Genomic DNA, 24,357 nt, shown 5'->3' with positions numbered 1-24,357 from the left:
CACTGATGATGTCCAGATCATCGTCCCCATCCACAACTCCATCTCTGACGCCCTAAAGCACTGGGAAAGCTGCCTCGCGGCCATCAACTCCCTACTCACCAACCTCCACCTTGCTCTCAATACAAATAAAACCAAACTCCTGGTTATCTCCTCTCACGCCTCCCCCTCCACCCCCCTAACTACTGATCATAAGCCCAACCCCCCCCCACAGCACAACCATTTGTAAAGGACCTAGGAGTTCTCCTTGACCATCAACTAAACATGAAAAACTACGTTAATTCCATCCTTAAATCAAGTTTTTTCAAACTCAACTTACTTAAAAAGCTCAGACCACTATTATACAACCAAGATTTTCGTACAGTGATCCAAGCCACCATACCTAGCAAACTGGACTACTGTAACGTTCTCTTCCTAGGGCTCCCCTACTCCACAATAAAACCTCTACAAATGCTACAAAATGCCACAGCAAGACTTATCACAAACACCCATAAACATGAACATATCACCCCCATCTTTAGAGACCTACATTGGCTTCCTATCCCCTCCCACATTCACTACAAAACATTGACCATAATACACAGATCTATCCATGCCCACAACTCCAAATGGCTAGACTTTCCACTTACCTCCCCACTGTCCTCTCGACCCACCAGAACTGCTAACAAAGGCACCCTACTTGTACCCTCACTGAAAGTAGCCCATCTATCCTCCACACACGACTGTGCCTTTTCCATAACTGGCCCCGCCCTCTGCAACTCCCTGCCCCCTAACCTGCATCTTGAACCATGTATGATTAAATTTAAAAAGTATCTAAAAACTTGGTTATTTAAACAAGCTTATCCAGAATAGATCTAAAGGTGTATACCTAGAATAGACTTTCCCCCTCTGCCAACCATAAGCCCCTCACTATGTGATTATACATGCCTTATGTTAAGGTTTTCCTTTTCCTTTTCTTGTTGGTTCTATATTTCCTTACTGCTCTTTGTTATCCCCCTCCCAGTTCCATCTCCCTGTTAATATGTATTTTCCAAGCTTAAATGTTCAAATGTAAACCGGTATGACGTTCCCCACTAATACCGGTATATAAAAACCTTTAAATAAAAACCTTTAAATAAATAAATAAATAGTAGGGGTCTTAATTTCTTAAGTATATGCAGTTTGTAGAAGCAATCCTTAGCTGTGTTATTGATGTGCTTTTGTAGGTTGAGGTGATTATCCAGGATGACCCAGAGATCTCTGACATGTTGTGAAAAAGAGTGGGGGTGAGGAGGGGAAGGGGGGTTGTGACGGGCTGGGGAGATAAAAAGTAGTTCCGTTTTTGAGGAGTTTAAGGCGAGGTTGAGGTTGGTGAGAAGACAGTTGATTGAAGTGAGGCATTTGTCCCAGGTTTTGAGAGCATTGGTCACGGAATCGGGGACAGGGATGAGTATCTGAACGTAATCCACATAGATGTAGTGAGTAAGCCCCAGGTCAGCAAGGAGTTGGCATAGTGGTAGAAGGTAAATATTGAAGAGGGTTGGGGAGAGGGAAGAGCCTTGAGGGACCCCATGTGTTAACTTAATGGGGTTGGAGTCATGGTTGCCAATTTTGACTTTGTAATGGCGGTTGTTCAGGAAGGATGTAAAGCAACTCAGAGCTGTACCTGAAATACCAATGTCAGAGAGGCGGTTGATTAGAATGTTATGGCTGATGGTGTCGAAAGCTGAGGAGATGTCTAGCATGGCCAGGATAAATGATTGGCCCTTGTCAAGCCCTTTGAGAATGGAATCTGTTAGGGAAATTAAGAGGGTTTCCATGTTGAAGAACTTCCGGAAACCAAATTGTGAAGAGAATAAAAGGCTGTGTTTTTCAAAGTGATCTATGAGCTGTGCGTTGACCACCCTTTCCATGAGTTTCGCTATGAATGAGAGATTAGATATTGGTCTGAAGTTAGCGGAGACTGCGGAGTCTAGATTTGGTTTCTTTAAGAGTTATATCCCTTAAGCGTTGTATCCCTTAAGCAACGCTTAAGGGATACCTTAAGTGGTATCCCTTAATTGTTGTAGAACATTGACGACGTCGAAGTGATGGCTCTGAAGGTCTTGTGAAAATACCAGGATGTCATCCAGATAAACCACGACACAACAGTAGAGCATATATCTGAAGATTTCGTTCATCATATTCTGAAATACTGCCGGGGCATTGCAGAGGCCAAACGGCATTACCAAATATTCAAAATGGCCGTCGCGGGGTTAAATGCACTTTTCCATTCGTCACCCCGGTGTATCCTGACCAGATTATACGCTCCTCTAAGGTCCAATCTGGTAAATATCTCAGCTCCTTGGAGCCTATCAAAAAGTTCAGAGATTAATGGCAAAGGGTAGCGATCCTTCCGGGTAATCTCATTTAAGATACGGTAATCTATGCACGGCCGGAGGGAGCCGTCTTTTTTTCCCACAAAAAAGAACCCGGCTCCAGCGGGCAACTTAGAAGGCTGAATGAAGCCTTTCACCAAATTCTCTTGTATATATTCAGACATGGCCTTTGTCTCAGTCAGAGAAAGTGGGTAGATCCTTCCTCGGGGAGGCTCAGTGTTAGGTAGCAAGTTTATGGCGCAATCAAATGAGCGGTGAGGTGGTAAAGTGTCCGCAGCTTTCTTGAAGAACACATCTTTAAAGGAGGAGTACTACTGCAGAAGACCCGGAGTGGATGTTGTCGTAGGTAGGCAAGGCATTGGAGACACGACCTCCAAGCCCTTTCCATGGCAGGAGTTGCCCCAGTGGGACAATTGTAAAGTGCTCCAGTCGTGCCAAAAGTTGCAAAATCTGCCCCGACTTTTGTCCTGTTTAGAGGCTGGGTTGGTTTCATTGATTCCTCTGGAAATGAATTCCAGAGCTTAATTATGCGCTGAGTAAAAAAAATATTTTCTCTTAATAATTTTAAATGTATTACCCAGTAACTTCATTGAGTGTCCTCTGGACTTTGTACTTTTCAAAAGAGTAAACAACTGAATAATGTTTACTCATTCCATTCCACTCATTATTTTATAGACCTCTATCATATCTCCCCTCAGCCATCTCTTCTCCAAGCTGAAGAGTCCTAACCTCTTTAGCCTTTCTTCATAGGGGAATTGTTCCATCCCCTTTATCATCTTGGTCACCCTTCTCTGTACCTTTTCTATTTCTGCTATATCTTTCTTGAGATGTGGTGAACAGAACTGAACACAATACTCATGAACCATGGAATGTTACAGAGACATTATGATATTCTCTGTTTTATTCTCCATTCCTTTCCTGATAAACCCTAGCATTCTATTTGCTTTCTTGGCTGCTGCTGCACACTGAGCAGAAGATTTCAATGTATTTTCAATGATGACACCTAGTTCCTTTTCCTGAGTAGTGATTCCTAATGTGGAACCTTGCATTTTGCAGCTATAATTTGAATAACTCTTCCCTAAGGGGCGGATTTTAAGAGCCCTGCTCGCCTAAATCCGCCCAAAACCGGGCGGATTTAGGCGAGCAGGGCCCTGCGCGCCGGGAAGCCTATTTTACATAGGCCTACCGGCGCGCGCAGAACCCCGGGACTCGCGTAAGTCCCGGGGTTCTCCGAGGGGGGCGTGTCGGGGGCGGTCCCGGTCGTCGCGGCGTTTTCGGGGCGTGTCGGCAGCGTTTTGGGGGCGGGTACGGGGGCGTGGCTACGGCCCGGGGTGGTCCGGGGCGTGGCCGCGCCCTCCGTACCCGCCCCCAGGTCGCGGCCTGGCGCGCAGGAGGCCCGCTGGCGCGCGGGGATTTACGCCTCCCTCTGGGAGGCGTAAATCCCCCAACAAAGGTAAGGGGGGGGTGTAGACAGGGCCGGGCGGGTGGGTTAGGTAGAGGAAGGGAGGGGAAGGTGAGGGGAGGGCGTTAGAGGATTCCCTCCGAGGCCGCTCCGATTTCGGAGCGGCCTTGGAGGGAACGGGGGTAGGCTGTGCGGCTCGGCGCGCGCCGGCTATACAAAATCCATAGCCTTGCGCGCGCCAATCCAGGTTTTTAGCAGATACGCGCGGCTCCGCGCGTATCTACTAAAATCCAGCGTACTTTTGTTTGCGCCTGGAGCGCAAACAAAAGTAGGCTATTCGCGCTCCTTTTAAAATCCGCCCCTCAGTGCATCACTTTGCACTTGTCTACATTAAATTTAATTTGCCATTTGCATGCCCAGTCTTCCAGTTTTGCAATGTCCTGTTACAATTTCTCACAATTCTCTTGTGATTTGACAACTTTGAATAATTTTGTGCCATCTGCAAATTTGATCACCTCACTTGTTGTTCCCATTTTCAGATCATTTATAAATATATTAAAAAGCATTGGTCCCAGAACTGATTCCTGGGGCCCTCCACTATTCACCTTTTATCCATTGGGAAAATTTACCATTTAGCTCTACTCTCTGTTTTCTATCTTTTAACCAGTTGGCAATCCACAATAGGACACTGCCACCTATTCCATGACTTTCTAATTTCCTAAGAAGTCTCTCATGAGGGACTTTGTCAGATGCTTTCTGGAAATCCAGATACACTATATCAATGATCCATATGTTGATTTACACTCTCAAAAAATGTACCAAATTTGTGAGGCAAGACTTCCCTTGGCTAAATCCATGTTGGCTTTGTCCCATTAAACTATGCATATCTATATGTTCAGCAATTTTGTTCTTTATGATAGTTTCTACCATTTTGCCTGGCACAGCCTTCAGACTCACTGGTCTGTAATTTCCTGGATTACCCCTTGATCCCTTTTTAAAAATTGGCGTTACATTGGCAACCCTTCAGTCTTCAGGTACCATAGATGATGTTATTTATAGTTTACAAATTTCCAATAGTAGGTCCGTAATTTCATTTCTCAGTTCTTTCACTACTCTGGGATGCATACCATCTGGTTCAGGTGATTTGCTACTCTTTAGTTTCTCAATTTGCCCTAGTACATTTTCCAGGTTCATTGAGATTTGTTGCAGTTCCTCTGAAGCATCACCTTTGAATATTATTTCTGGCATGGATAGATTTTAAAAGCATTGATCACACAAAAAAGGTCACATATGCAGGAAGCTGGGAAGTACATGCTTACATACCTGTGCGCACATCAAGAATAAGAAGGCAGAAAAGGGGGGGGGCCAAGACTTAGACACGTAACCCCGAACTTTGCAAAGTTTGATCATGGTGCACATTACCTGCTTAACTTTACTGCTGATCCTGATGAGGAGCAATTCTGGAGATTTTGAAGTTTAAGACTTTCAAGGGTTTAGGCTCAAGTGTGAGGCTTAGAGAGGTCTTGAACATTGAGGGGAGAAAGAGAACACCTCTGTAAGAGAGACAATATGACACTCTATATCTCCCACTGTAAGAGAGGCACTTTCAGGCTGGGTTTTGGGAGGGGGGTGGTGGTGTTACATTGGTCTACCTCCCCTCCACAATTTGATCCATCCTATCATTTCGATATAATTTGTAACCTAGTTCACAGTCTCCCACTGGTTATCCTCCTTTCACCAGGTCTCTGAGACGCCACTTGTATCTACTTTTTCATCTAATGCTATACAATTGTTATACCCGGTCGCAGACGGCTGTGACCACTTCTGCTCACCTCTCTCTCTTCTCTTCAGTGACTCCATCCTTCAACGATACATAATTCTGAACCATATGCTTCTGAGCGACTACTGGCTTTCCCCCATCATCTAGTTTTAAAAGCTGCTCTATCTCCTTTTTAAAGGTTAAAGCCAGCAGCCTGGTTCTACTCTGGTTAAGGTGGAGCCCATCCTTTAGGAAAAGGCCCCACCTTCCCCAAAATGAAGTTCAGTTCCTAACAAATCTAAAACCCTCTTCCTTGCACCATCATCTCATCCTCGCACTGAGACTTCGTTGCTCTGCCTGCCTCTGGGGTCCTGCACGTGGAACAGGGAGCATTTCTGAGAATGCTACCCTGGAGGTTCTGGATTTCAGCTTTCTAACTAAAACCCTAAATTTGGTTTCCAGGACCTTCTTCCTGCACTTTCCTATGTCATTGGTACCCATATGTACCAGGACAGCCGGCTCCTCCCCAGCACTATCTAAAATCCTATCTCTATGATGCGTGAAGTCCGTCACCTTCGCACCAGGTAGGCAAGTTATCAAGTGATCCTCACATCCACCAGCCATCCAGCTATCAACCTTCCTAATAATTGAATCACCAACTATATTGGCCGTCTTAACCCTTCCCCCCTGAGCACGTGCCTCTGGAGACCTATCCTTAATGTGAGAGAATACATTATCTTCTTGAGGGCAGGTCCTAGCTACAGGATTGCTTCCTGCCTCATCAAGCTGATGCTCTCCTTCCAGGGGACCTTTCTCCTCCAAAGCAGCACAGGGGTTACCAGATTAGAGGTGGGACTTCTCTACTATGTCCCTGAAGGTCTCCTCTATATATCTCTCTGTCTCCCTTAGCTCATCCAGGTCTGCCACTCTGGCCTCCAGAGAACAGACTCATTCTCTGAGGTCTTGGAGCTCTTTATACTTAGCGCACACATGTGACCTCTCGCCAGCTATGAGATACTCAGACATGTGGCATTCAGTGCAAAAGACTGGAAAGCCTCCCTCTTGCTGTTGGACTACTTCCTGTATCATAATTTTGTTGATTTGTTATCAATTTAAAATTTCTAAGGGAGAAGGGATATAAAGCTAACTTAAAGTCCTTTTAGTCTATGGATTTATTTTATATGTGTCTGGCAATGACCCTCAGTAGACTACAATTAATCTACCTATATCTTCCTAGTTACCCAACTTATTGACTCTTGTTTTGAATTTGATTCCTTATCTATAAAATCTGCAACAAATTACTCATTACCATGTAAAATCAAAACACATAAAAACAAATAATGTATATAAGAACTCCGAATAGGACAGGAAGAACAAGAACAAATATAAATTTCAAACACAAATTTCAAATGAATTTTTCCATGTTCACCCCTAGAATATATTGCCCAATAAATTATCCTCTTTAACTCTTTGAAGTGTGCATCTTTACTGCAATATGCCACTATGCAATGGAAAGACTGTTGGGTTGTCTCCGTTACTCCATGTATCTCTTCTGTGGCTTCTAGCTCACAAGTACTCAATTAATTGGTTAGCAATCACTTGTTTACACACATTCAAGAAAGTGGGAAGTGAAGATATTTCTGCACATGAAATGAACAGAAATGGTCCACTGTTGTCAAAAATTGCTTTATAAAAAGAAAATATAAGCAATGGCTTGGATTCTGCTTCCACTGTGTACGATTTTGATCAGTAAACAAGAGCAAATATTAGCTGGAGAACAGTCATAGGAAGGCTGCTATTATTTGCTTTGAAGTGCCTGAAAGGTGCAATATAAATAAAATAAATACTACTTATCATTGCTATAGTGCTACTAGACATATGCAGTGCTGTACAAAAGAATCCCTTCTCTATAGAGCTTACAGTCTAGTAAAGACAAACATTCAGGACAAATAAGAGACTTTGGGAATTTCATTTATTATAGGAAATGGTTAAAACCAACAAGGGTATGATCAGGACAACCTAGGTTAAGAAATAAAAGAAGCCTCCAAAAGGTGGGGTTTTAGGTTGGATTTAAATACGGCCAGAGAGGGAGCCTGACCTACTGACGGGGAAAGCCTATTCCTGGCACACAATGCAGCAAGGTGGAAAGTGTAGAGTCGGGAGTTGGCAATGGAGGAGAGTGGCACAGATAAAAGTGACTTGCCCAACGATCGGAGATCACGAGGAATGATGCAGGGAGAATAATAACGAGGAACTGGAGGGAATGCATTTGTAGGTAAGTAGAAGCTTGAATTGTCTGTGGAAGAGGAGCCAATATAGTAACTTGAGAAGAAAGGTTCTAGTGATGTATGGTGGAAGTAAAACCTCATAGCTGAATTTTGAATACATTGTAGGGAATAGAGCTGGTTCAGTGGTAGACCTGTGAGGAGCAGGTTGAAGTAGTCTAAGGTGAATTAAAAGTAATTTCATACTAATTAAGCCTTTATCATGGCAGATAAAGTTTCATAAAGTTTCAAGTCATGTCACTTCATACTCCTGATAGTAGAGTTTCAACCAGTTGCACAGGGAGTACCACAGTAATGTGCAAAGCACTATGGCTCAGATGCAATAAGGTGCACTAAGCTAGTTGTGCCCATGTGAGCACGTGGTTCTGTTCACATTTTTGTGCGAAAAACGTTACTCCTGATACAGCAAGTAATTTTCATACAAACTCCTGATGTAGCAAGTAGCTTTGTACACAAAAAAAGTGCATATAAACCTGAATAAAAATGAGAGCCCAGTTTAGTGTTTCTTCATGCAAATCTCTTTTTATTAATCCCCAAAGCAGAGAAGTGCGTAGGCTTAAATCGTGTTCTCTTTATGCTGGAAATTTAACTCCTGGCTAGAGGTGGAGTTAAATTTCTGGGGCTTGTGTTAGTCTATAGGATTCAACCTGGAGTTTGTGGTGCTATACTCCAGGTTTATGCACATAAAATATGATTTATGTGGGTTTTCTGCACACAGCCCATGAGCACAAATTTTATGCCCCTAACTTGTTTTGTGCGTGCAATGTAGAAACATAACTTCTGCCTCTAACTCCTGTTTTGTGCTCCTAACTTAGGAGCATAAGTTGTATTCCTGAAATGTTTTGTGTGCATTAACAATGATTTATGAATGCAAAATATGACTTATGATCAGAAACCATGTTTTATGTTCATAAATCTTGGTTTGTGCGCATAAATCATGTTTTATATGTATAAAACATGGTTTCTGTGCATTAAACATGATTTATATGTGCTATTCATTTTCTTTTGTGCACATTTTTAGGTTTACATGCTTTTTAAAACTCCTGATGCATTTCCATATGAGGATTAACTTTTTTCTTCATGAGTGCGTTACAAAAATGTGCGTTGAAATACAGCACACATATTTACTGCTCTTATTGCACTGGACCCTATGAAAGTATTGAAAGAATAACGCTTGTAAGGCTTGTGAATATTAATTTCCCTTCTTAAAATAGACTGTTTCATTGCAACACATTTTTTAAAACTTTACATTTTGCTTTTTACATCTGGGTACTACCATAATCAAGTATTCCTACCTCTGTAGTCTTTTTTTTTTGTTTTGTTTTGTTTTGCTTGACAGCAAGTAAAAGTAAACTTCAGGAAGTAGAATGAAAACCATGTGCAGTTAGTAAAACAGCTAAAATTGCTGGAAGTGACCGTGACCGAGCATCTGGAGAGCAGAGAAAGAAAGGAAGGCACAGAGCTTCAGCACCACATCGACTATTGCTCTCATAGGCATGCACACACACAAATACAGTCTCACTCACATGCATGTGCACAGTCTCACACACAAACAACATGCATGCACACCCTCATAAAGTGTCTCACGCAGTCATGCATACCCACACAGCCTGTCACACACAGAACAGCCACATGCACTCACTTCCCCATGTACGCAACATACACATACATTCACACATCTATATACAGTTACACGCCCACACAAAACACACAGCTGCACATTCATACAACAGACACACGCATACATACACCCACATATATATATATATAATGTGTACAACTGTCAGTTTCAACTTTCTCACTTACTTCCAGTCCTCTCACTAATTATCATTTGATATTTTTTAAAGAAGGAAAACATGACAAAGAAACATGAAACAAAAATAACCCCGCGCCATAACTGCTGCACAATGTCTCTGTGACTAAATCCATTGAAAAGGAAGTTTGTTTTTTTTTTACTTACAGCTGGACAGTAGCAAGAGCAGGAACATCCTTCTCCCACTCCACCAGTGGCCCATCCTGTGGCCTCTGCTTGAATTATTTATTGTGGAAAAAAACCCAGTCTTGTGCAGTTTGTGAGTCTGGCGCTTGCAGGCAGCTTGTCCTCTGGCAGTCCCCCTGCGATGTGCAAGTCTTCACTGGCTGCTCAGACTCTGACTTTTGTACAGCTCAGTTCTTGGCTAAACTTAAAGCAAAGGCGGATCCAGCTGTTTCAAATCCAGATGTGGGAGGGCGGGGGGGCTTGTCCGCCCAGAAACTAGGGTTTATGAACAAATCTAAGCTGACTCTGTATATACAAACATTGCAAATGCTGACTTGGCAGTACAAGAGGAGTCGGATACCCTGATGACAGCAGTAAGGAGCCGCTCATGTAGATGAAGAGCATATCCAGAGCTGCCAGCTTTGCTTCTTTAAAAGGAAGATGCTCTCTTTTTTAAACAACAACAACAACAAATCATTTTTTCCCCCACTGTTCCATTCTTCACATTTTGCTTGCTTCAATTAATTTTCAGTTGGAGGATTTAAGACTCTTCCCTCATTCTCAGACCAGATTTCCATCATAAGCACATTCAAATGCTGGCATTTACCTAAACCAAGCAAACATTTCACGTGAATAATATCAGCCATTTATAGAATAATGTAAAAATATAGTTTATTGGTGTCCTTCACTCTGCTTGAGTAGTACAGGGTACTGGGTGGTATGGTAAAGAACTGTACACATATCTTAGCCATGGAAAAGGTAAAAGCTGCTTCACTATGCAGGGAACTGGCACATTATAAATGGAGATTTTCAAACATCAAATAAAAATTAGTTCAAACGTACATTCTAATATAAGTAAGGGACATTTGTCTCCATTGTATGAGGTAGCCTGCTCTTCTGGAAAGTTCCCTGACCCTTGGCCATCCATTGCTCTAACTAGAGAATTATATAGCTGAAAATAAAGGGTACCCCTGCTCGCCCTTTAACTTATTATAATTGCTCACTTATAATAAGGTAGAAACATAGAAACATGACAACAGAAAAAGAACATATTGCCTATCTAGTCTGTCCATCTGCCCCAATAATTTAGCTTTACAATTCCTATCTTGCCCTCAAAACTCCTCTGGGTTTATCCCATGCTTTCTTGAATTCAGATACTGTTTTTTCTCCACCACCTCCACTGGGCCAACCAATGGCACCGGTAGCCCCTGTCACATGGTAGGGGCTAAAGGCCACTGGTGCCATTTTGGTTAGGGGCAGCCGAGGCCCCGGGAGCAGCAGATCGCTCCCGGGCCCCCACCTGGACCACCAGGTATGTTGTAAGTTTTCTTTTGGGGGGAGGGAGGAGTCAGGGCTGCGACTGGGGGCGGGGGGCGGCACAATGGGGGGGGGGGGGCGGCACAAGACTGAAGGTGCCTAGGGTGCCCAATCCCCTTGCACCGGCCCTGCTTACCAAGGGCACTCAATTTATTTATAAGTTGCCTATGTGGAACCATGTCAAAGGTCTTACTGAAATCCAAATACACTACATCTACCACTTGCCCTTGATCCATCTCTCTGGTCACTGGCCAAAGAAATTGATCAGATTTGTCTGACAAAATCTACCTCTGATAAAGCCATGCTGCCTCGGATCTTGCAATCCATTGGATTCCAGAAACTGCGTTATCCTCTGGTTTAGCAGCAATTTCATTAATTTGCTCATCTCAGAGGTCCGAGTAACCAGACTGTAGTTCCTGGCATCCTCTTTACTTCCACTTTTATGAACAGGAACCACATCTGCACATCTCCAGTCCTCTGAACTACTCCCGATTCTAAGGTATGAGTGTTAGTTTGCCCCTGATTGATTAGCCAGAGCTATGCCAATATCTCTTACATTCACAGTGTTCCAGGTGTTAGCATGAAACATCTGTCAGTGCTCTAGTCTTTAACATATGTGTAAACCCAAGCCTGGCAGGTTCCAATCCCAACATGCTCCACTCAGTCATTCATCCTTCTGAGATACAATAATGCAAAGCCCACAGGAGCTTTTGCCAGCAGGTCTTGCACCAGTTTTTAAAGTGAAAACATGTTTCCATTCTGAAAAACTCCCCACTGGGAAAAAGTACCAGCAAACACTTTCACCTGTTTTTTTTCTGTAGGTTCTTTTTTTCATAGAAAACAAAGCAGAAAGTTTTGAAAATTCAAATCTACACGTGTTATGTTCCTCCCCAGACATAACGACACTCCCAGGAATGCCTCTTCTCTACGAGGCCAATGAAATAAAACATTTATTTATTTTTATTTAACATTTTTCTATACCGACCTTCAAGGATGAATACCATATCAGGTCGGTTTACATCGAACAGGGGGTAGATAAATATAACATAAGGAACAACTTTTTATAATCAGAAGAAGCAAAAAGTAAAAAAGTAAAAGTTACATAAAACAAGGACCATGAGCATACATTTTCTTGACTCACAAGATGAAAAATGAGTTGTCTCCTGATGTAGTAAGCTAATGTGTAACATTTGGCCAGTCACGGGATGCTGCCAGCTCTCCCCATGACATGCTCTTCTCTTCACGGCATAGATGCCGCCTCTCCCACACGCGCCCATAGGCGCAAGCATGCATACACTCAACCCCTTTGAAGGTCCTGTGTCAGGAAACCCTGCTCAGTGCTGACAGATGACATCATGGCAGACTGGGCATTTAAACCCCAGCCATCCCTGTCTTGCTCTGGAGACCAAGATGGCTGCTGTCTAGAGTGCACACTTGGACGCTCTCTCCGTGAATTCCCCAAGATCTTCTCTTCTATCATCAAAATGCCACATACAAAAAGGAAAGCTTCGACTTCTTCCCCGTTACCTGATCAGCGACAGCAATGGATAGAGCCGTTCTTTGTGTCTCCCCTACAGTTACCACCAGCGGGAAGAGCCACTGTGGAGCCTGGTGGGGAGCGAATGCCGGCTCCTTTGGCTGAGGAAATATCTTTAAGCCCCGGTGCACCAATGACAACCCTGCCACCATCCACAGCACTCGACTGTACTTCACTGGATCTTTTACCATCTTTGTCAAAAGAACCAAATTGTGAGGAAAAATCTGATGCCCCAAGAAGGGATGCTATTTTGATGTTGTCTTCAGAGAGTCCTTGTTTGCAGGACTCCACGGGCTCCTTGGACGATTTACAGATGCCTGAGGCTGGGATGAGTAATGGGAACCCCACAAAAGCAGAAGAGTGTGAACCCAAGGTATTTTTAACTTTACAACCTTCTTTGGTCAGACCACCGGTAATAACTCTAGACTCTATTTGACTTCGTTGGAAAAAGCTATTTATTCCTTAACCCTAGTTTTGAAGGAGACTAACACCAAGACATTGACAATAGAATCCCATATTACATCATTTGATTCCAAATTGAGAGAATTGGACACAATAATGTCATCTGCTAAATCAGTTCAGAGCAAGTTGGTCCAATCTGATATCATCTATTCCAAGAAACTGGAAAATATGGAAAATGTGTTGAGAATTTTGAATGTAAAGGTCTTGAATTTTCCTTATCTTAAATTGATTTCTCCTGAAACTATCTTACACAGATTCTTAAATTTCCTAATGAAGCAGTTCCAGCTATAACAAAAATTTACTATCTTCCTTCATCTATGGATGGAATATCTGGCAATCAATCACAAGATGTTTCCTTAAATCATTTGGATAGTCTGGAACTTTCTCAAGAAGTTGTTATACAGACAAGAGGAACATTACTTATGACTTTTGCATCTCTATTAGAAAGAAATTCTGTACTGAGATTTTTCTTTCGCAATCAGTCACAGCTATTTCATGGTCAGAAAGTCTAGATTTATCAAGATATAACAAGAATTACTCAAGAAGGATGAAAGAAATTTCTTTCTATGAAAGGAGAAGTTGTATTGTGGGGTGCTAGATTTAGCTTGACATATCCCTGGAAATGTTTACTTAATTTTCAAAATTCTAAATATCTGTTCTTCGAGCCTTCTCAGTTGCGAATGTTTTAGGATTCACACTCCTAATATTGTCTTTTTTGCCGGGGGTCTGGCAATTTAATATAGAGGATGTTTAGGAGGCAATTCCTTTCGTCTTATTTCTTTTGAACTCGCTCTGTATAGCCCCTGGTCTCCTCCCTTTTCTTATTACAATGGAGATACTCTTAATGTTTTTGATTAACATTTGTGATTTGTAAATTGTTTTGTTAAGTATCTCATTTTCTGGTACAAGTTTATGCTTGTGTTTATTTGAAAATCTAATGAAAATAAAATAAAAAAATAAATAAACCCCAGTCATCCCATTAACCGATGTCTCAGCAACAGGTCCTCCTGCCTTGCAGTGCGTGTTGCTATCTCCTGTGTCTTGCCTCGCTTTCCTTGTACCTTGCCTCGGTGTCCTGCTTCCTTGCATTTTTCCTGCCTTGCCCTGCCTCTCTGTTGCCTTGCCCTGTCCGCCCTACCTTGTCTTATCCCCCAGTGTCTTGTCTTGGCCTGATTCCCAGTTCTGACCTCTGCTTCAGATTCTGACTCCTCTTCTGGTTGCTGCCGGCCCTGACCCTTGACTGGATAAAGATATGGACTACTTTTCTGGCTGCCGCCTGCCCTGACCCCTGTTTAGACCCAGACACTGTTTGTTCACTGCCTGCCCTGACCTAGACCTGGAACCAATTATCCTTGCCCTCCGCCAGCGCTGACCACTGCCCGCAGCTTAACTTCATCTCACCACTCCTTACAGGACTTGCGCCTAAGCCCTGCTGGGCCCTGGAACACAAGAGCCCAACCTGCAGGGAATGGGGTTGGTATAGATAAAGTTCCAGTTCCAGTCCCTGTAAGAGCTAGTCCACTAGCTGTCAGCGTGGGCCTATGGGTTTGCCTGCTAGGCTGTATCAATCATGCTATAGTCCAAGAGCTCACATATGTAACAGTTTGCTGAGGCGAGTAGGGCTTCCTTACCCCTAATCCTATCCTTCCTCTCTCTTCCCCTCTCCTTTCTGACCCTTAAACTAAACCTACCTATCCCCATTTTTTAAAATTTTTGTACTTACTGCTCCTCTGGAGCAGAAGTAAACTCTGTATGCCAACTGGCTGCCAGCGCTCACTTCCCCGGGACAGCGTCCGCCGTCTAATGGTGCTGACCCAGCCCCTCTCCCACCCCATTCCTTTCAGAGGGCCCAGCACTTGTGGCTGGGCCTGTTCTAAAATGCATGCGGCACACACAAGGCCCAGCCACACAAATAACCCCCGATTTTTTCGTGCGCAGGCCTTTTAAAATTTGGGCATTAGTGTATAAATTATTAGTGTATAAATTATCCCAGCACTATAGGGAAATCCTGTGTGTGTGTGGGGGGGGGGGGGGGGGGGGGGGGAGGGCGGGAATCCCCTTTGAAATGGAAAAATCCTATCTTATTTATTTATTTATTTATTTATTTATTTAAGTTTTTTATATACCAACATTCAAGACGGTAGTCCCATCATGCTGGTTCACAAGAAACAGGGGTGCAATAAACTTTACAATTTGAACAATGGTGCAGAAAAGCAGTTACATGTAACAGGGAATCAAAAACTTGGAGTAAGAAGGAAAATGAAGATCAGATAAGTATATATATATATATAATAACATTATAAGAGGTGGCTATTAATGCTATTACTAGCGAAGTATGTTGATTGAAGGGAGTTAAGTAATGTTGGAGTTAGGAAAGGCCTGCGTGAACAGATTGGTTGCAGATATTCATTCCTGGTCCCTTGGGGTGGAGATCCTATGGGGGGAGGTCTCCATGATCTTGGTTAGTCTCTCCATGTTCCAACAGAGGTAACTTCTCAGAAGGAAAAGTCAGTAAAACAGGAAATCAGCTATACCAGCCTAGTTCCCATGTGAGGAGGGGTGGATCAAAAAACATCCACACAAACAAAACTGGAATACTTTCTTTTTGTCAAAATCTCGGTGGCTGTCACTGGTGCTTGCCTCTTCTAGAGAGTAAGAAATAAGGCTCATAGGTCTTCAGCTCTTGTCCTTTGGGTTCGGGGGGAGGTGCCTTCTCCAAAAGGGTTCAAGGTTTAAACAACAGTATCAATCTAAAAAAAAAGAAACAGGATAAGTTCTAGCCATCAAAAATCCCACGCTGTGTAATGCTGTCACTGGGGCTTGCCTCTCTTGGGGAATAGAGGAATGGCTTACAGGTCTTCAGCTCCTGGTCCCTTGAAAGGAGACCAAGGTTTTCCCCAGAATGAAAATCCAAAAAAGAATCTGGCAAAAATCTATCTCTCTTCCGAAATTTAGGCAGGACCTTTCAGACAGGAAGTGTATTGAGGAGAACCTCCTGGGGTAAAAAACCTTCAATTGGGTAGAGGGACCAACATAAAAAAAGGGGAACTGAAAGAATTTTTGCTTTTCCAAAGGCTAACTGAAAATGACCACACTGTTCTTACTGATTACCTTACTAAACACACTATGAGAACCAATCACAGCTCTCCAGGTTGGGAGGGGCTGAAAAGGAGTGGAACTCACTAGGCGGTTTTTCTTGATAAAGAATCTATGGTCATCTGATGGTGGACCAGGGGGTCTGCCATACTTGCTTCTTCTTTCCCAAGATGTTCACCCCCACAGAAAAGAACTATACTATTGGGGATAGAGAACTACTAGCAGTAAAACTGGCTCTAGAGGAGTGGCGCCACCTATTGGAGGAGGCCCGACACACAATCATGATCTTCACAGATCATAAGAATTTACAGTATCTCCAATAGGCCCAGCACCTAAACACATACCAGATCTGGTGGTCTTTATTTTTCAACCTCTTCGATTTCAAGCTAAGATACCATCCAATAGAGAAGAATCAGCAGGCTGATCCCCCTTCACAGTCCTTTGAAACAGAGAATGCCAGAGAACCCCTCATCACATCATTGACCCAGTGAGGATTGTGAATGCCGCAGCAGTGCCTGTCCCACCTGGGAAGACAGTAGTTCCTAAATGATTGCAAGATAAAGTAGTTAAATAGGCCCACGATTCCCATCTGGTGGGTCACTCTGGGATCACCAAGACCATGGAACTGCTTCTTTGTCACTACTGGTGTCCTCAAGTAAGGTTTAATATGCAGCACTACATACAAGCATAACCAAATTGTGCCATTAATAAGAGCTCCCATGCTCGCCCTTGTGGGCTATTGCAGCCTTTGCCAGCCCCCGAGAGACTATGGACCATTGTGGCCTTGGACTTCATCACCAACTTACCTCTCTCTAATGGCTGTACATCCATCTAGGTTGAGGGGGACCAATTCTCCAAGATGGCTCATTTTACACTACTTCCTGGACTTCCGCCCACACCAGAGTTGGCCCATCTCTTTTTCCAGCATATCTTCATGCGTTACCTGTGCACATTCTCTCTGATCGGGGAGTGCAATTCATGGCTCGCTTTTGGAGATGCCTATGCAAAAAATATGGAATCTCTTTGGATCTTTCATCTACATACCATCCACAAAGAAATGGGCAGACGGAGAGAACAAACTAGATCCTTAAGGGATTTCTGAGAGCCTAAGTCAATGAACGGCAGGATGATTGGGCATTTCTCTTCCCCTGGGCAGAATTCTGCCACAACAACAATACTGGAGACTCCTTAGGATTATCTCCATTCCAGATCATGTTTGGCAGACAACCTTGAGTGCCCTTTGTCATTCCAATAACAATTCCATGTCCCGCAGCTGATATCATGAGCCAAGACCTCCACACGTTATGGCAAAAGACCCACCAACTCCTCACATCGGCCACTGAAAGATACAAAAGACAGGTGAACAGAAGACACCGGCCAGCACCCCATCTTAAACCTTGGGACTTAGTATGGTTGAGTACCCGAAACCTCCGGCTCAGAAATCCATCTACTAACTTCTCACCATATTTCATCGGGCCACTTCCCATCATTCGCCAGATTAGACCAGTAGCCTATCAGCAGAACTAGCACCTACTCTTAAGGTGCACGTGATCCATGTCTCCCTCCTCAAACCTTTATTCTTGACATGGCCATCACAATTCTCTCCTAAACCAACTGAGGTTACATTGGAGGAGGACACTGAATATAAGGTCCATGAAATTCTGGACTCTAGGAGAATTTGGAACTGACTTCAGCACCTCATCTCATGGAAAAGCTTTAATACTGAAGAAAGCCTGCCTCCAAGATCCAAGTCCTCCATATCACTAAATAGTTTCATTGATGCTTTTTCCAGAAGCCTAAGCCAAGAAGCCTGGGAAGGGGGCTTAGAAAGGGGGGTACTGTAACATTTTGCCAGCTGCAGGATGGCCCTCGACCGGCTGCACTCACCACAGGATGCCGTCAGCTCTCCCTGATGCCATGCTCCTCTCTTTGCGGTATCGATACTGATCGGGAGTGCACGCAGTCAAGCCCTTTGAAGGCCCCATGGTGGGAAACCCTGCTCAGTGCTGACAGATAACATCACAAGAGGCTGGACATTTAAATCCCAGCCATCCCATTCATTGGTGCCTCAGGAATAGGTCCTCCTGCCTTGCAGAGTGTGTTGCTATTTCCTGTGTCTTGCCTCATTGTCCTTGTGCCTTGCCTCATTGTTCTGCCTTCTTGTGTTGTTTCTGCTTTGCCCTGCCTCTCTGTTGCCCTGTCCTGACCGCCTTGCCTTGTCTTGTCCGCTAGTGTCCTGTCTTGGCCTGATTCCCGGTTCTGACCTCTGCTTCAGACTCTGACTACTCTTCTGAATTGCCACCTGCTCTGAACCCTGCTTGGACCCGGACACTGTTCGTTGCCTTTCTTGACCTAGGCCCAACCAGTTACCCTTGTCCATCATCAGCTTCTTCACCATGACCAGCTGGGGATGGTAGTTAAGTGGGTGGAGGTTGAATTAGGTAAGTGTGTGTGTGTGTATGTGTGGGCGGGGGGGGGGGGGGGGGGGGGGGGTTTAGGGCAGAGTTCCTGTAGTTCAGGAGTCCTGGGCTCCATATCCCAGTGCTTAGCTCACTCTTTAAGCTTTGATACCAAGCTCAGAGGCAGAATAAAGTTTGGTGACTAGTGTTAGTCTACGATGCTATGCCAGCATGGTCTGGATAGGAGCTCCCGGTACAGTGGTTTTCTCTGCATTCAGAAAATCCAGATCCAGGACCACACTGGCACTGCACCATAGACTAACACTAGTCACCAGAAATGTGAGTTAACTTTATTCCATCACTGAGCCAGGAGTTAAATTTCAAGTGTGAAGAAAACATGAATTAAGCCTTCAGAGCTTTAATGCATCTCCCTGCATTGGAAAGTAATAGTTAATACCTTCAGTAACATGGCATTTACAGGGAGGTGAATTTGTATGCAAATCTTTTGTGCGCTGAAATCCTTATACATTGTGAGTAAAGTTACATGCATAAAAATGCATGGACAAACATGAATGTGATTGTGCGCTCAGTCTAGCACAGCTTGTTGCACTGGCTCCTCTGTGGGTAAAATCATGTGGGTAGTTGTCCCTTAACCTCCACTTGTGGTTCAACAGTGGGTTGTTTCATTAAAAAAAAAAAAAAAGTACGGTAGGGTGTTTGTCTATTTCTTTAAGTAAAAATGTGAGAGAAAACCTTTAGGGGCTATGTACCCTGTGCCAGTGTAAGGTTGTACTCACAATGGGTGCATGTGATTTGTGATTTTGAAAGTGTTTTTTTTGTTTTGTTTTTTTTTTATCTCTGTAGCCCTTTGGGGAAGAGCACTTGTTGGCAGGGCCTGCACGGGTCCTGAGCAGCGCTGCCTGGTCATCTAGGTGAAGAAGGGAGACCGGGCGCACCTTGAGCTATCCTGGTACTTGGTCCAGGGCACCTAGTGAGAAGAATTCTGTGTGGGCTTGTAAGTACTGAATCTCATCATCTGAGAAAGAGGCCAAGCTTCTCTGGTGCCTCACTGGGTCTCTACGTAAAAAGACTGTTCTTCTATCAGTGCAGGTAAAGGGAAGCATAGCACATATTCCCCAGCTCCCTCATGCGGACTGCTGCTGCAGCGGTCGTTACTTGCTTCCCTTAAAAGGCAGTGGCACCTTCCTTTTTTCTTTTCCTATTTTATTTCTTAATCCTTTTGGGAAATAGAATCATTTCTGGGGGGGGGGGATTTTGAGGGGGGGGTTGTTTGTTTTTTCAGGTTTGAGGAAGAGAGCGTTTGTCCTTCTTTTTGGATTCAGTGAAAGAAGATACTGTCCACCTGCCTTCTCTTTTTTTGGGAGTTAAGTTTACCGGTCTTCTCTCAGCTTCATTTGAATTCTCCCCTTGTGAGATTTATTTACCCACCAGGAGGTTAGGAGGAGGATTTGATAATCATCCAGTGCTTGGGAGGAAAAGAGAGCAATCCACTGTTTATATCTGCCGGTTATTCAAGGAGAAGGAGGAGAAAGGTATAGTTCCGGTACACCAAGCACTGAAAGAGATCAGAGAAGGGTTAAACTGTCATATCGAGATGCCTGAGCCAAGGTATGATAAACTGGGAACTGAAATTTGTCTTCTGCCCACCAGCCTAGCTGTCCCTTTTGGAGGAAGCTTTAAAACTGTCCCGGAGCAGGGATGGGATCCATCTGGGGAAATCTTTGGAACAGAAATGCAGAATCAGATATCTGCTGGACTTCAATTTACATAATGGATAAAAGGATTTGTAAACAATAATATAACTCATTTCAGCCATCATCTATCAGTAAACGTTATGTTGGAACCTATTCCTGGAGTCCAGCACATTTATTTACATCAAGCTTATGATCCACTAAAAGACCAATGCCCAGAGCCTAGCAGAGTATTCTCTCTCCCCCCCTACAGGGAATCCTGGAATAAACCCAGGGCCAAATTAAATTGAAAGGGGGGGAGAGAGAAGGACACCTAGGGCCACAGGACTATCTGTGTGCCTCTGGACTCCTCAGTAAGGACCCCAGTCTGACAGTAGTTACACGTCTATCCTGTATACCATGCAAATGAACCCCGCAGAGTCACAGAAAGAAAAAAACTGTAAATGTATCATTTGAGATTTGTTTGTGCAGCCGATCTTTACTGGGTGATGCCTGTGAATTCATCCATCGTCGGCGATTTTTACTGTCTTTTTCTACTGACTGCTGGAAAGTTCAGAAAGGAAAAATAAAAGTTCCTATTGTTTTGAAGATACCCTTACTTGCTTAATCCCAGGGCCTGAAGTCATAAGAGTGCACTGTTCATTCAAAGAAAGAGAAGAGTAAAGGACTGGTGGCTATCGGGGTGCAGGCAGATGATTCATAGAGGGGAAAGAAGAATGAGAAGTTATCTTCCTTATCCAGTAAGAGAAATTACAGCTCTTGCCTCTGGGTCAGGTCCGCTGCACCATTTTGTTGTTTTTTTGATTTGTACCCACATGGGTTGGTGTTCAGTTCCTAAACCAGCATCAGAACCTCTATTATTTTATGTGCCCTGCCATTGTATGCAGGTATATCCCATGCATACCCATTGTAGATATCCTGAAAACCAGACTGACGTAGAGCTGGACTGAGAACCACTGCCTTAGGGGATGCTGGTAACTTTGTAATTTAGCCATTCCTCCTGGGTACTGTTGCAGCATTTGACTTTGCCTTGTGATATATATCAGAATAAGGTTTGGAATAATTCACATTACCCATGCTACCTGCCACGACTTCATGCTTAATTATAACCCCCGGGCTGGAGTTCTTGCTAAGAATTCATGGGACACACACTGGGGCTGAATAGTTTCCAAACCCTTCACTCTCTTACTTCTCAATCCTGGTACTTACAGGATTCTTCCACGGGAGAGAGGGGAGGACAACCTGGTCCTTGGGTGCTTTCTTCCACTTCTCTTATGCTCATTGGTAAAAATCACACTGGAAACAATTTTACTGAAAAGTTTCTTTAAAAGTGCAATATTGTACTTCTTACATGTCTTTTTGCAAACTCTATAAAACAAATTTGCTTTTGGTAAAACTGTGACTGAAGTTTTTTTCAGTAATGCTATTGCCAACAGAACCCTCTCTGCTCAGGTGGTAGCTGGTGTTCGTTCCTGCGAGGTCTGTATTGGCAGGGTAGCTAACCACAGTTTAACTCTCCATTTACCATACCGTGACTCAGACATCCTGGTATCAATATCCTACTCCCGGTGTACTTGATGGTACCTCTGTGTACCAACCCCTGGATTCTGGATAGATGTTTACAATGATCATAACACTGGATGGCCGCCACTTCATACCTCTTCCTTATGTAACCAGTCCCCAAGTTTGGTGTTTTATCCTTCACTTTGGGGAGGTACGGGTCCAGGTTCAATCCCGATGGGGAGGAAGAATAACCTTCTGGGGGCCTCTGGTGTGTCTATATACTCTTTCCTCTTAATACTCATACTGAAGGTAAAGGACCTCCAACAGGTGCCAAACAGTTCAGAGAAGGAGCAATGAAGGCAATAACAATTGGAAGATCAGGAAAAACACTCTCAGGAGTCCAAGAATGGTGTTCAAATATAATAGCTTTTACTGAAACTTAAATAAAATAACCCAAGCCAAAATGTCCAAAATAAAGAACAGCATCAAAGCTATCATAATAATAAAGATGGTTGTCAATTTGTTCATCTTCGTTGTTACCTCCCTTCTCACTTCTTTTGCATCATTACCATGCAAGGTGGGAAAACTAGAATGGGTTTTCAGCAAATAGTCAATCAGCAAATGGAAGAAAGTCCCCAAGCACAAAAACTGCAAGACAACTGTTCCAACATACAAAACATTCAACTTCAATTGGTCCAAGTTTTAACTTTTCTTCAATGGGAAAATATTGTATCACTATCTCAATGAGTTTAGCCCATTGAGTGCTTGTATCAAAAGCTTCTTACCCTTACTTCTTTAGGTCACTTAGCACTCAGACTCTTGCTTCAGATCCTCACTCTTGGCCCAAATCCTCAGGGATACCAGGGGTTCGCCCTTATCTTCAAACTAGTCAAGTCAAAATCCAAACAATCATTTAATCCAAACTCTTGAGCATTTCAATGTTCAATTGCAAAACTTGATGGGAAGAGGCCAATCCCAAAAAGAACTCAGCACTCTCTCTTCTGAGATCCTGTGGAAGTCCCAAGACTTCTCTCTCCTTCTCATTGATCCTGGGAAGATCCAAAGCTTCTCCCAAAAGTATTTGAAATCCAGGGGGGGGGGGGGGATATTAAAATACTAACTCTTTTTGCTCCATGCCTAACCTTCTCCTGAGACCCAGGGATGAATCTCAAGCTCCTTTCTGTTCCTGTATCGCCTTCCCTCTGAAGTTCTGGGCATGTTCCCAGGCAAAATATATCCCAGATGCCATATTCCCTAAAAGGTAGGGTTATCACATAGGGAGGAATCAAAAAGACAAATCCCTCCTGCAACCACTGAATATTCAAATTACAAGGGCAATATTAGTGTTGGCTTGGGCTCCCAGTCACACTTACTTCTTTTACCTCACTCAGGCAATGGATTTGGCAGCTGGGATTCAATGCCAAGAAATGCAGAGTCATGTATCTGGGATGTGGTAATCTGAAAGAGCTTTAAATGATGGGGACTGAAACACTGATATGCATGCACTAAGAGAGAGAACTTGGGGTAATAGTATCTGGTGATCTCAAGATGATGAAGCAATGTGACAAGGCAATAGCTAAAGTCAGAATAAATGCTGGGCTGCATAGAAAGAGGAATAACCAGCAGGAAAAAGAAGATGATAATGCCCTTGTACAGGTCCTTTCAATGCATAGCCAGCATGGCTCTCTGCTTCAACGGCAGGGGGGATGAATAAAGGTGGCTCTATATTCAGGCAACAATCAACAAGGACTGAATTACATAGTCTTGATAAATAGATAAGCATGGGTGTAGATTGCTTATTGCGGTGGTTAATACCCCTAACAAACGGGCCGATACAGTACAGTGCGCTCCAACGGAGCGCACTGTTAGCCGGCATTTGGACGCGCTAGCTTTACCCCTTATTCAGTAAGGGGTAACAGCGCGTCCAAAACACGCATCCAAACCCCCCCCCCCGAACCTAATAGCACCCGCAACATGCAAATGCATGTTGATGGCTCTATTAGGTATTCCCGCGCAATTCAGAAAGCAAAATGTGCAGCCAAGCCGCACATTTTGCTTTCAGAAATTAGCGCCTACCCATAGGTAGGCGCTAATTTCTCCGGGCAGCGGGAAAGTGCACAGAAAAGCAGTAAAAAATGCTTTTCTGTGCACCCTCTGACTTAATATCATGGCGATATTAAGTCGGAGGTCCCGAAAGTTTAAAAAAGTAAAAAAATTTTAAAAAAAAATTTAAAATGGGCCCACGGCTGTCAGGTCGAAAACCGGACGCTCAATTTTTCCGGCGTACGGTTTCCGAGCCTGTGACTGTCAGCGGGCTCGAAAACCAACGCCGGCAAAATTGAGCGTTGGCTGTCAAACCCGCTGACAGCCGCTGCTTCCGTCACAAAGGAGGCGCTAGGGACGCGCTAGTGTCCCTAGTGCCTCTTTTTACCGCCGGGCCTAATTTAAATAAATTAAGATACTGTATCGCGCGCACAGGAGAGTAGCCTGTGTGCGAGCTGGGAGAGCGGGCGTTCGCCCGCTCTCCCGCGTTTTTACTGTATTGGCCTGTAA

General features: G+C 43.8%; 1 protein-coding gene across 1 annotated transcript in view; it reads right to left on the bottom strand.

The window, feature by feature from the left end:
* The window catches only part of LOC115093484 (TGF-beta receptor type-2-like), a 128,962-nt gene extending 119,048 nt beyond the window's left edge, over positions 1 to 9,914 (bottom strand). The window contains exon 1 of the mRNA XM_029605288.1: positions 9,761 to 9,914. Within this exon, the coding sequence (XP_029461148.1) occupies positions 9,761 to 9,815 (55 nt within the window). The 5' untranslated portion in view covers positions 9,816 to 9,914. The remainder of the gene's footprint in view (positions 1 to 9,760) is intronic.
* Positions 9,915 to 24,357: the final 14,443 nt, after the last annotated feature.

Source organism: Rhinatrema bivittatum, chromosome 6 (genome assembly GCF_901001135.1).
Source record: "Rhinatrema bivittatum chromosome 6, aRhiBiv1.1, whole genome shotgun sequence".
NCBI classification, from domain to species: Eukaryota; Metazoa; Chordata; class Amphibia; order Gymnophiona; family Rhinatrematidae; genus Rhinatrema; species Rhinatrema bivittatum.
The sequence above is the reverse complement of the archived record's forward strand: the minus strand, read 5'-3'. Positions and strand labels throughout refer to the sequence as shown.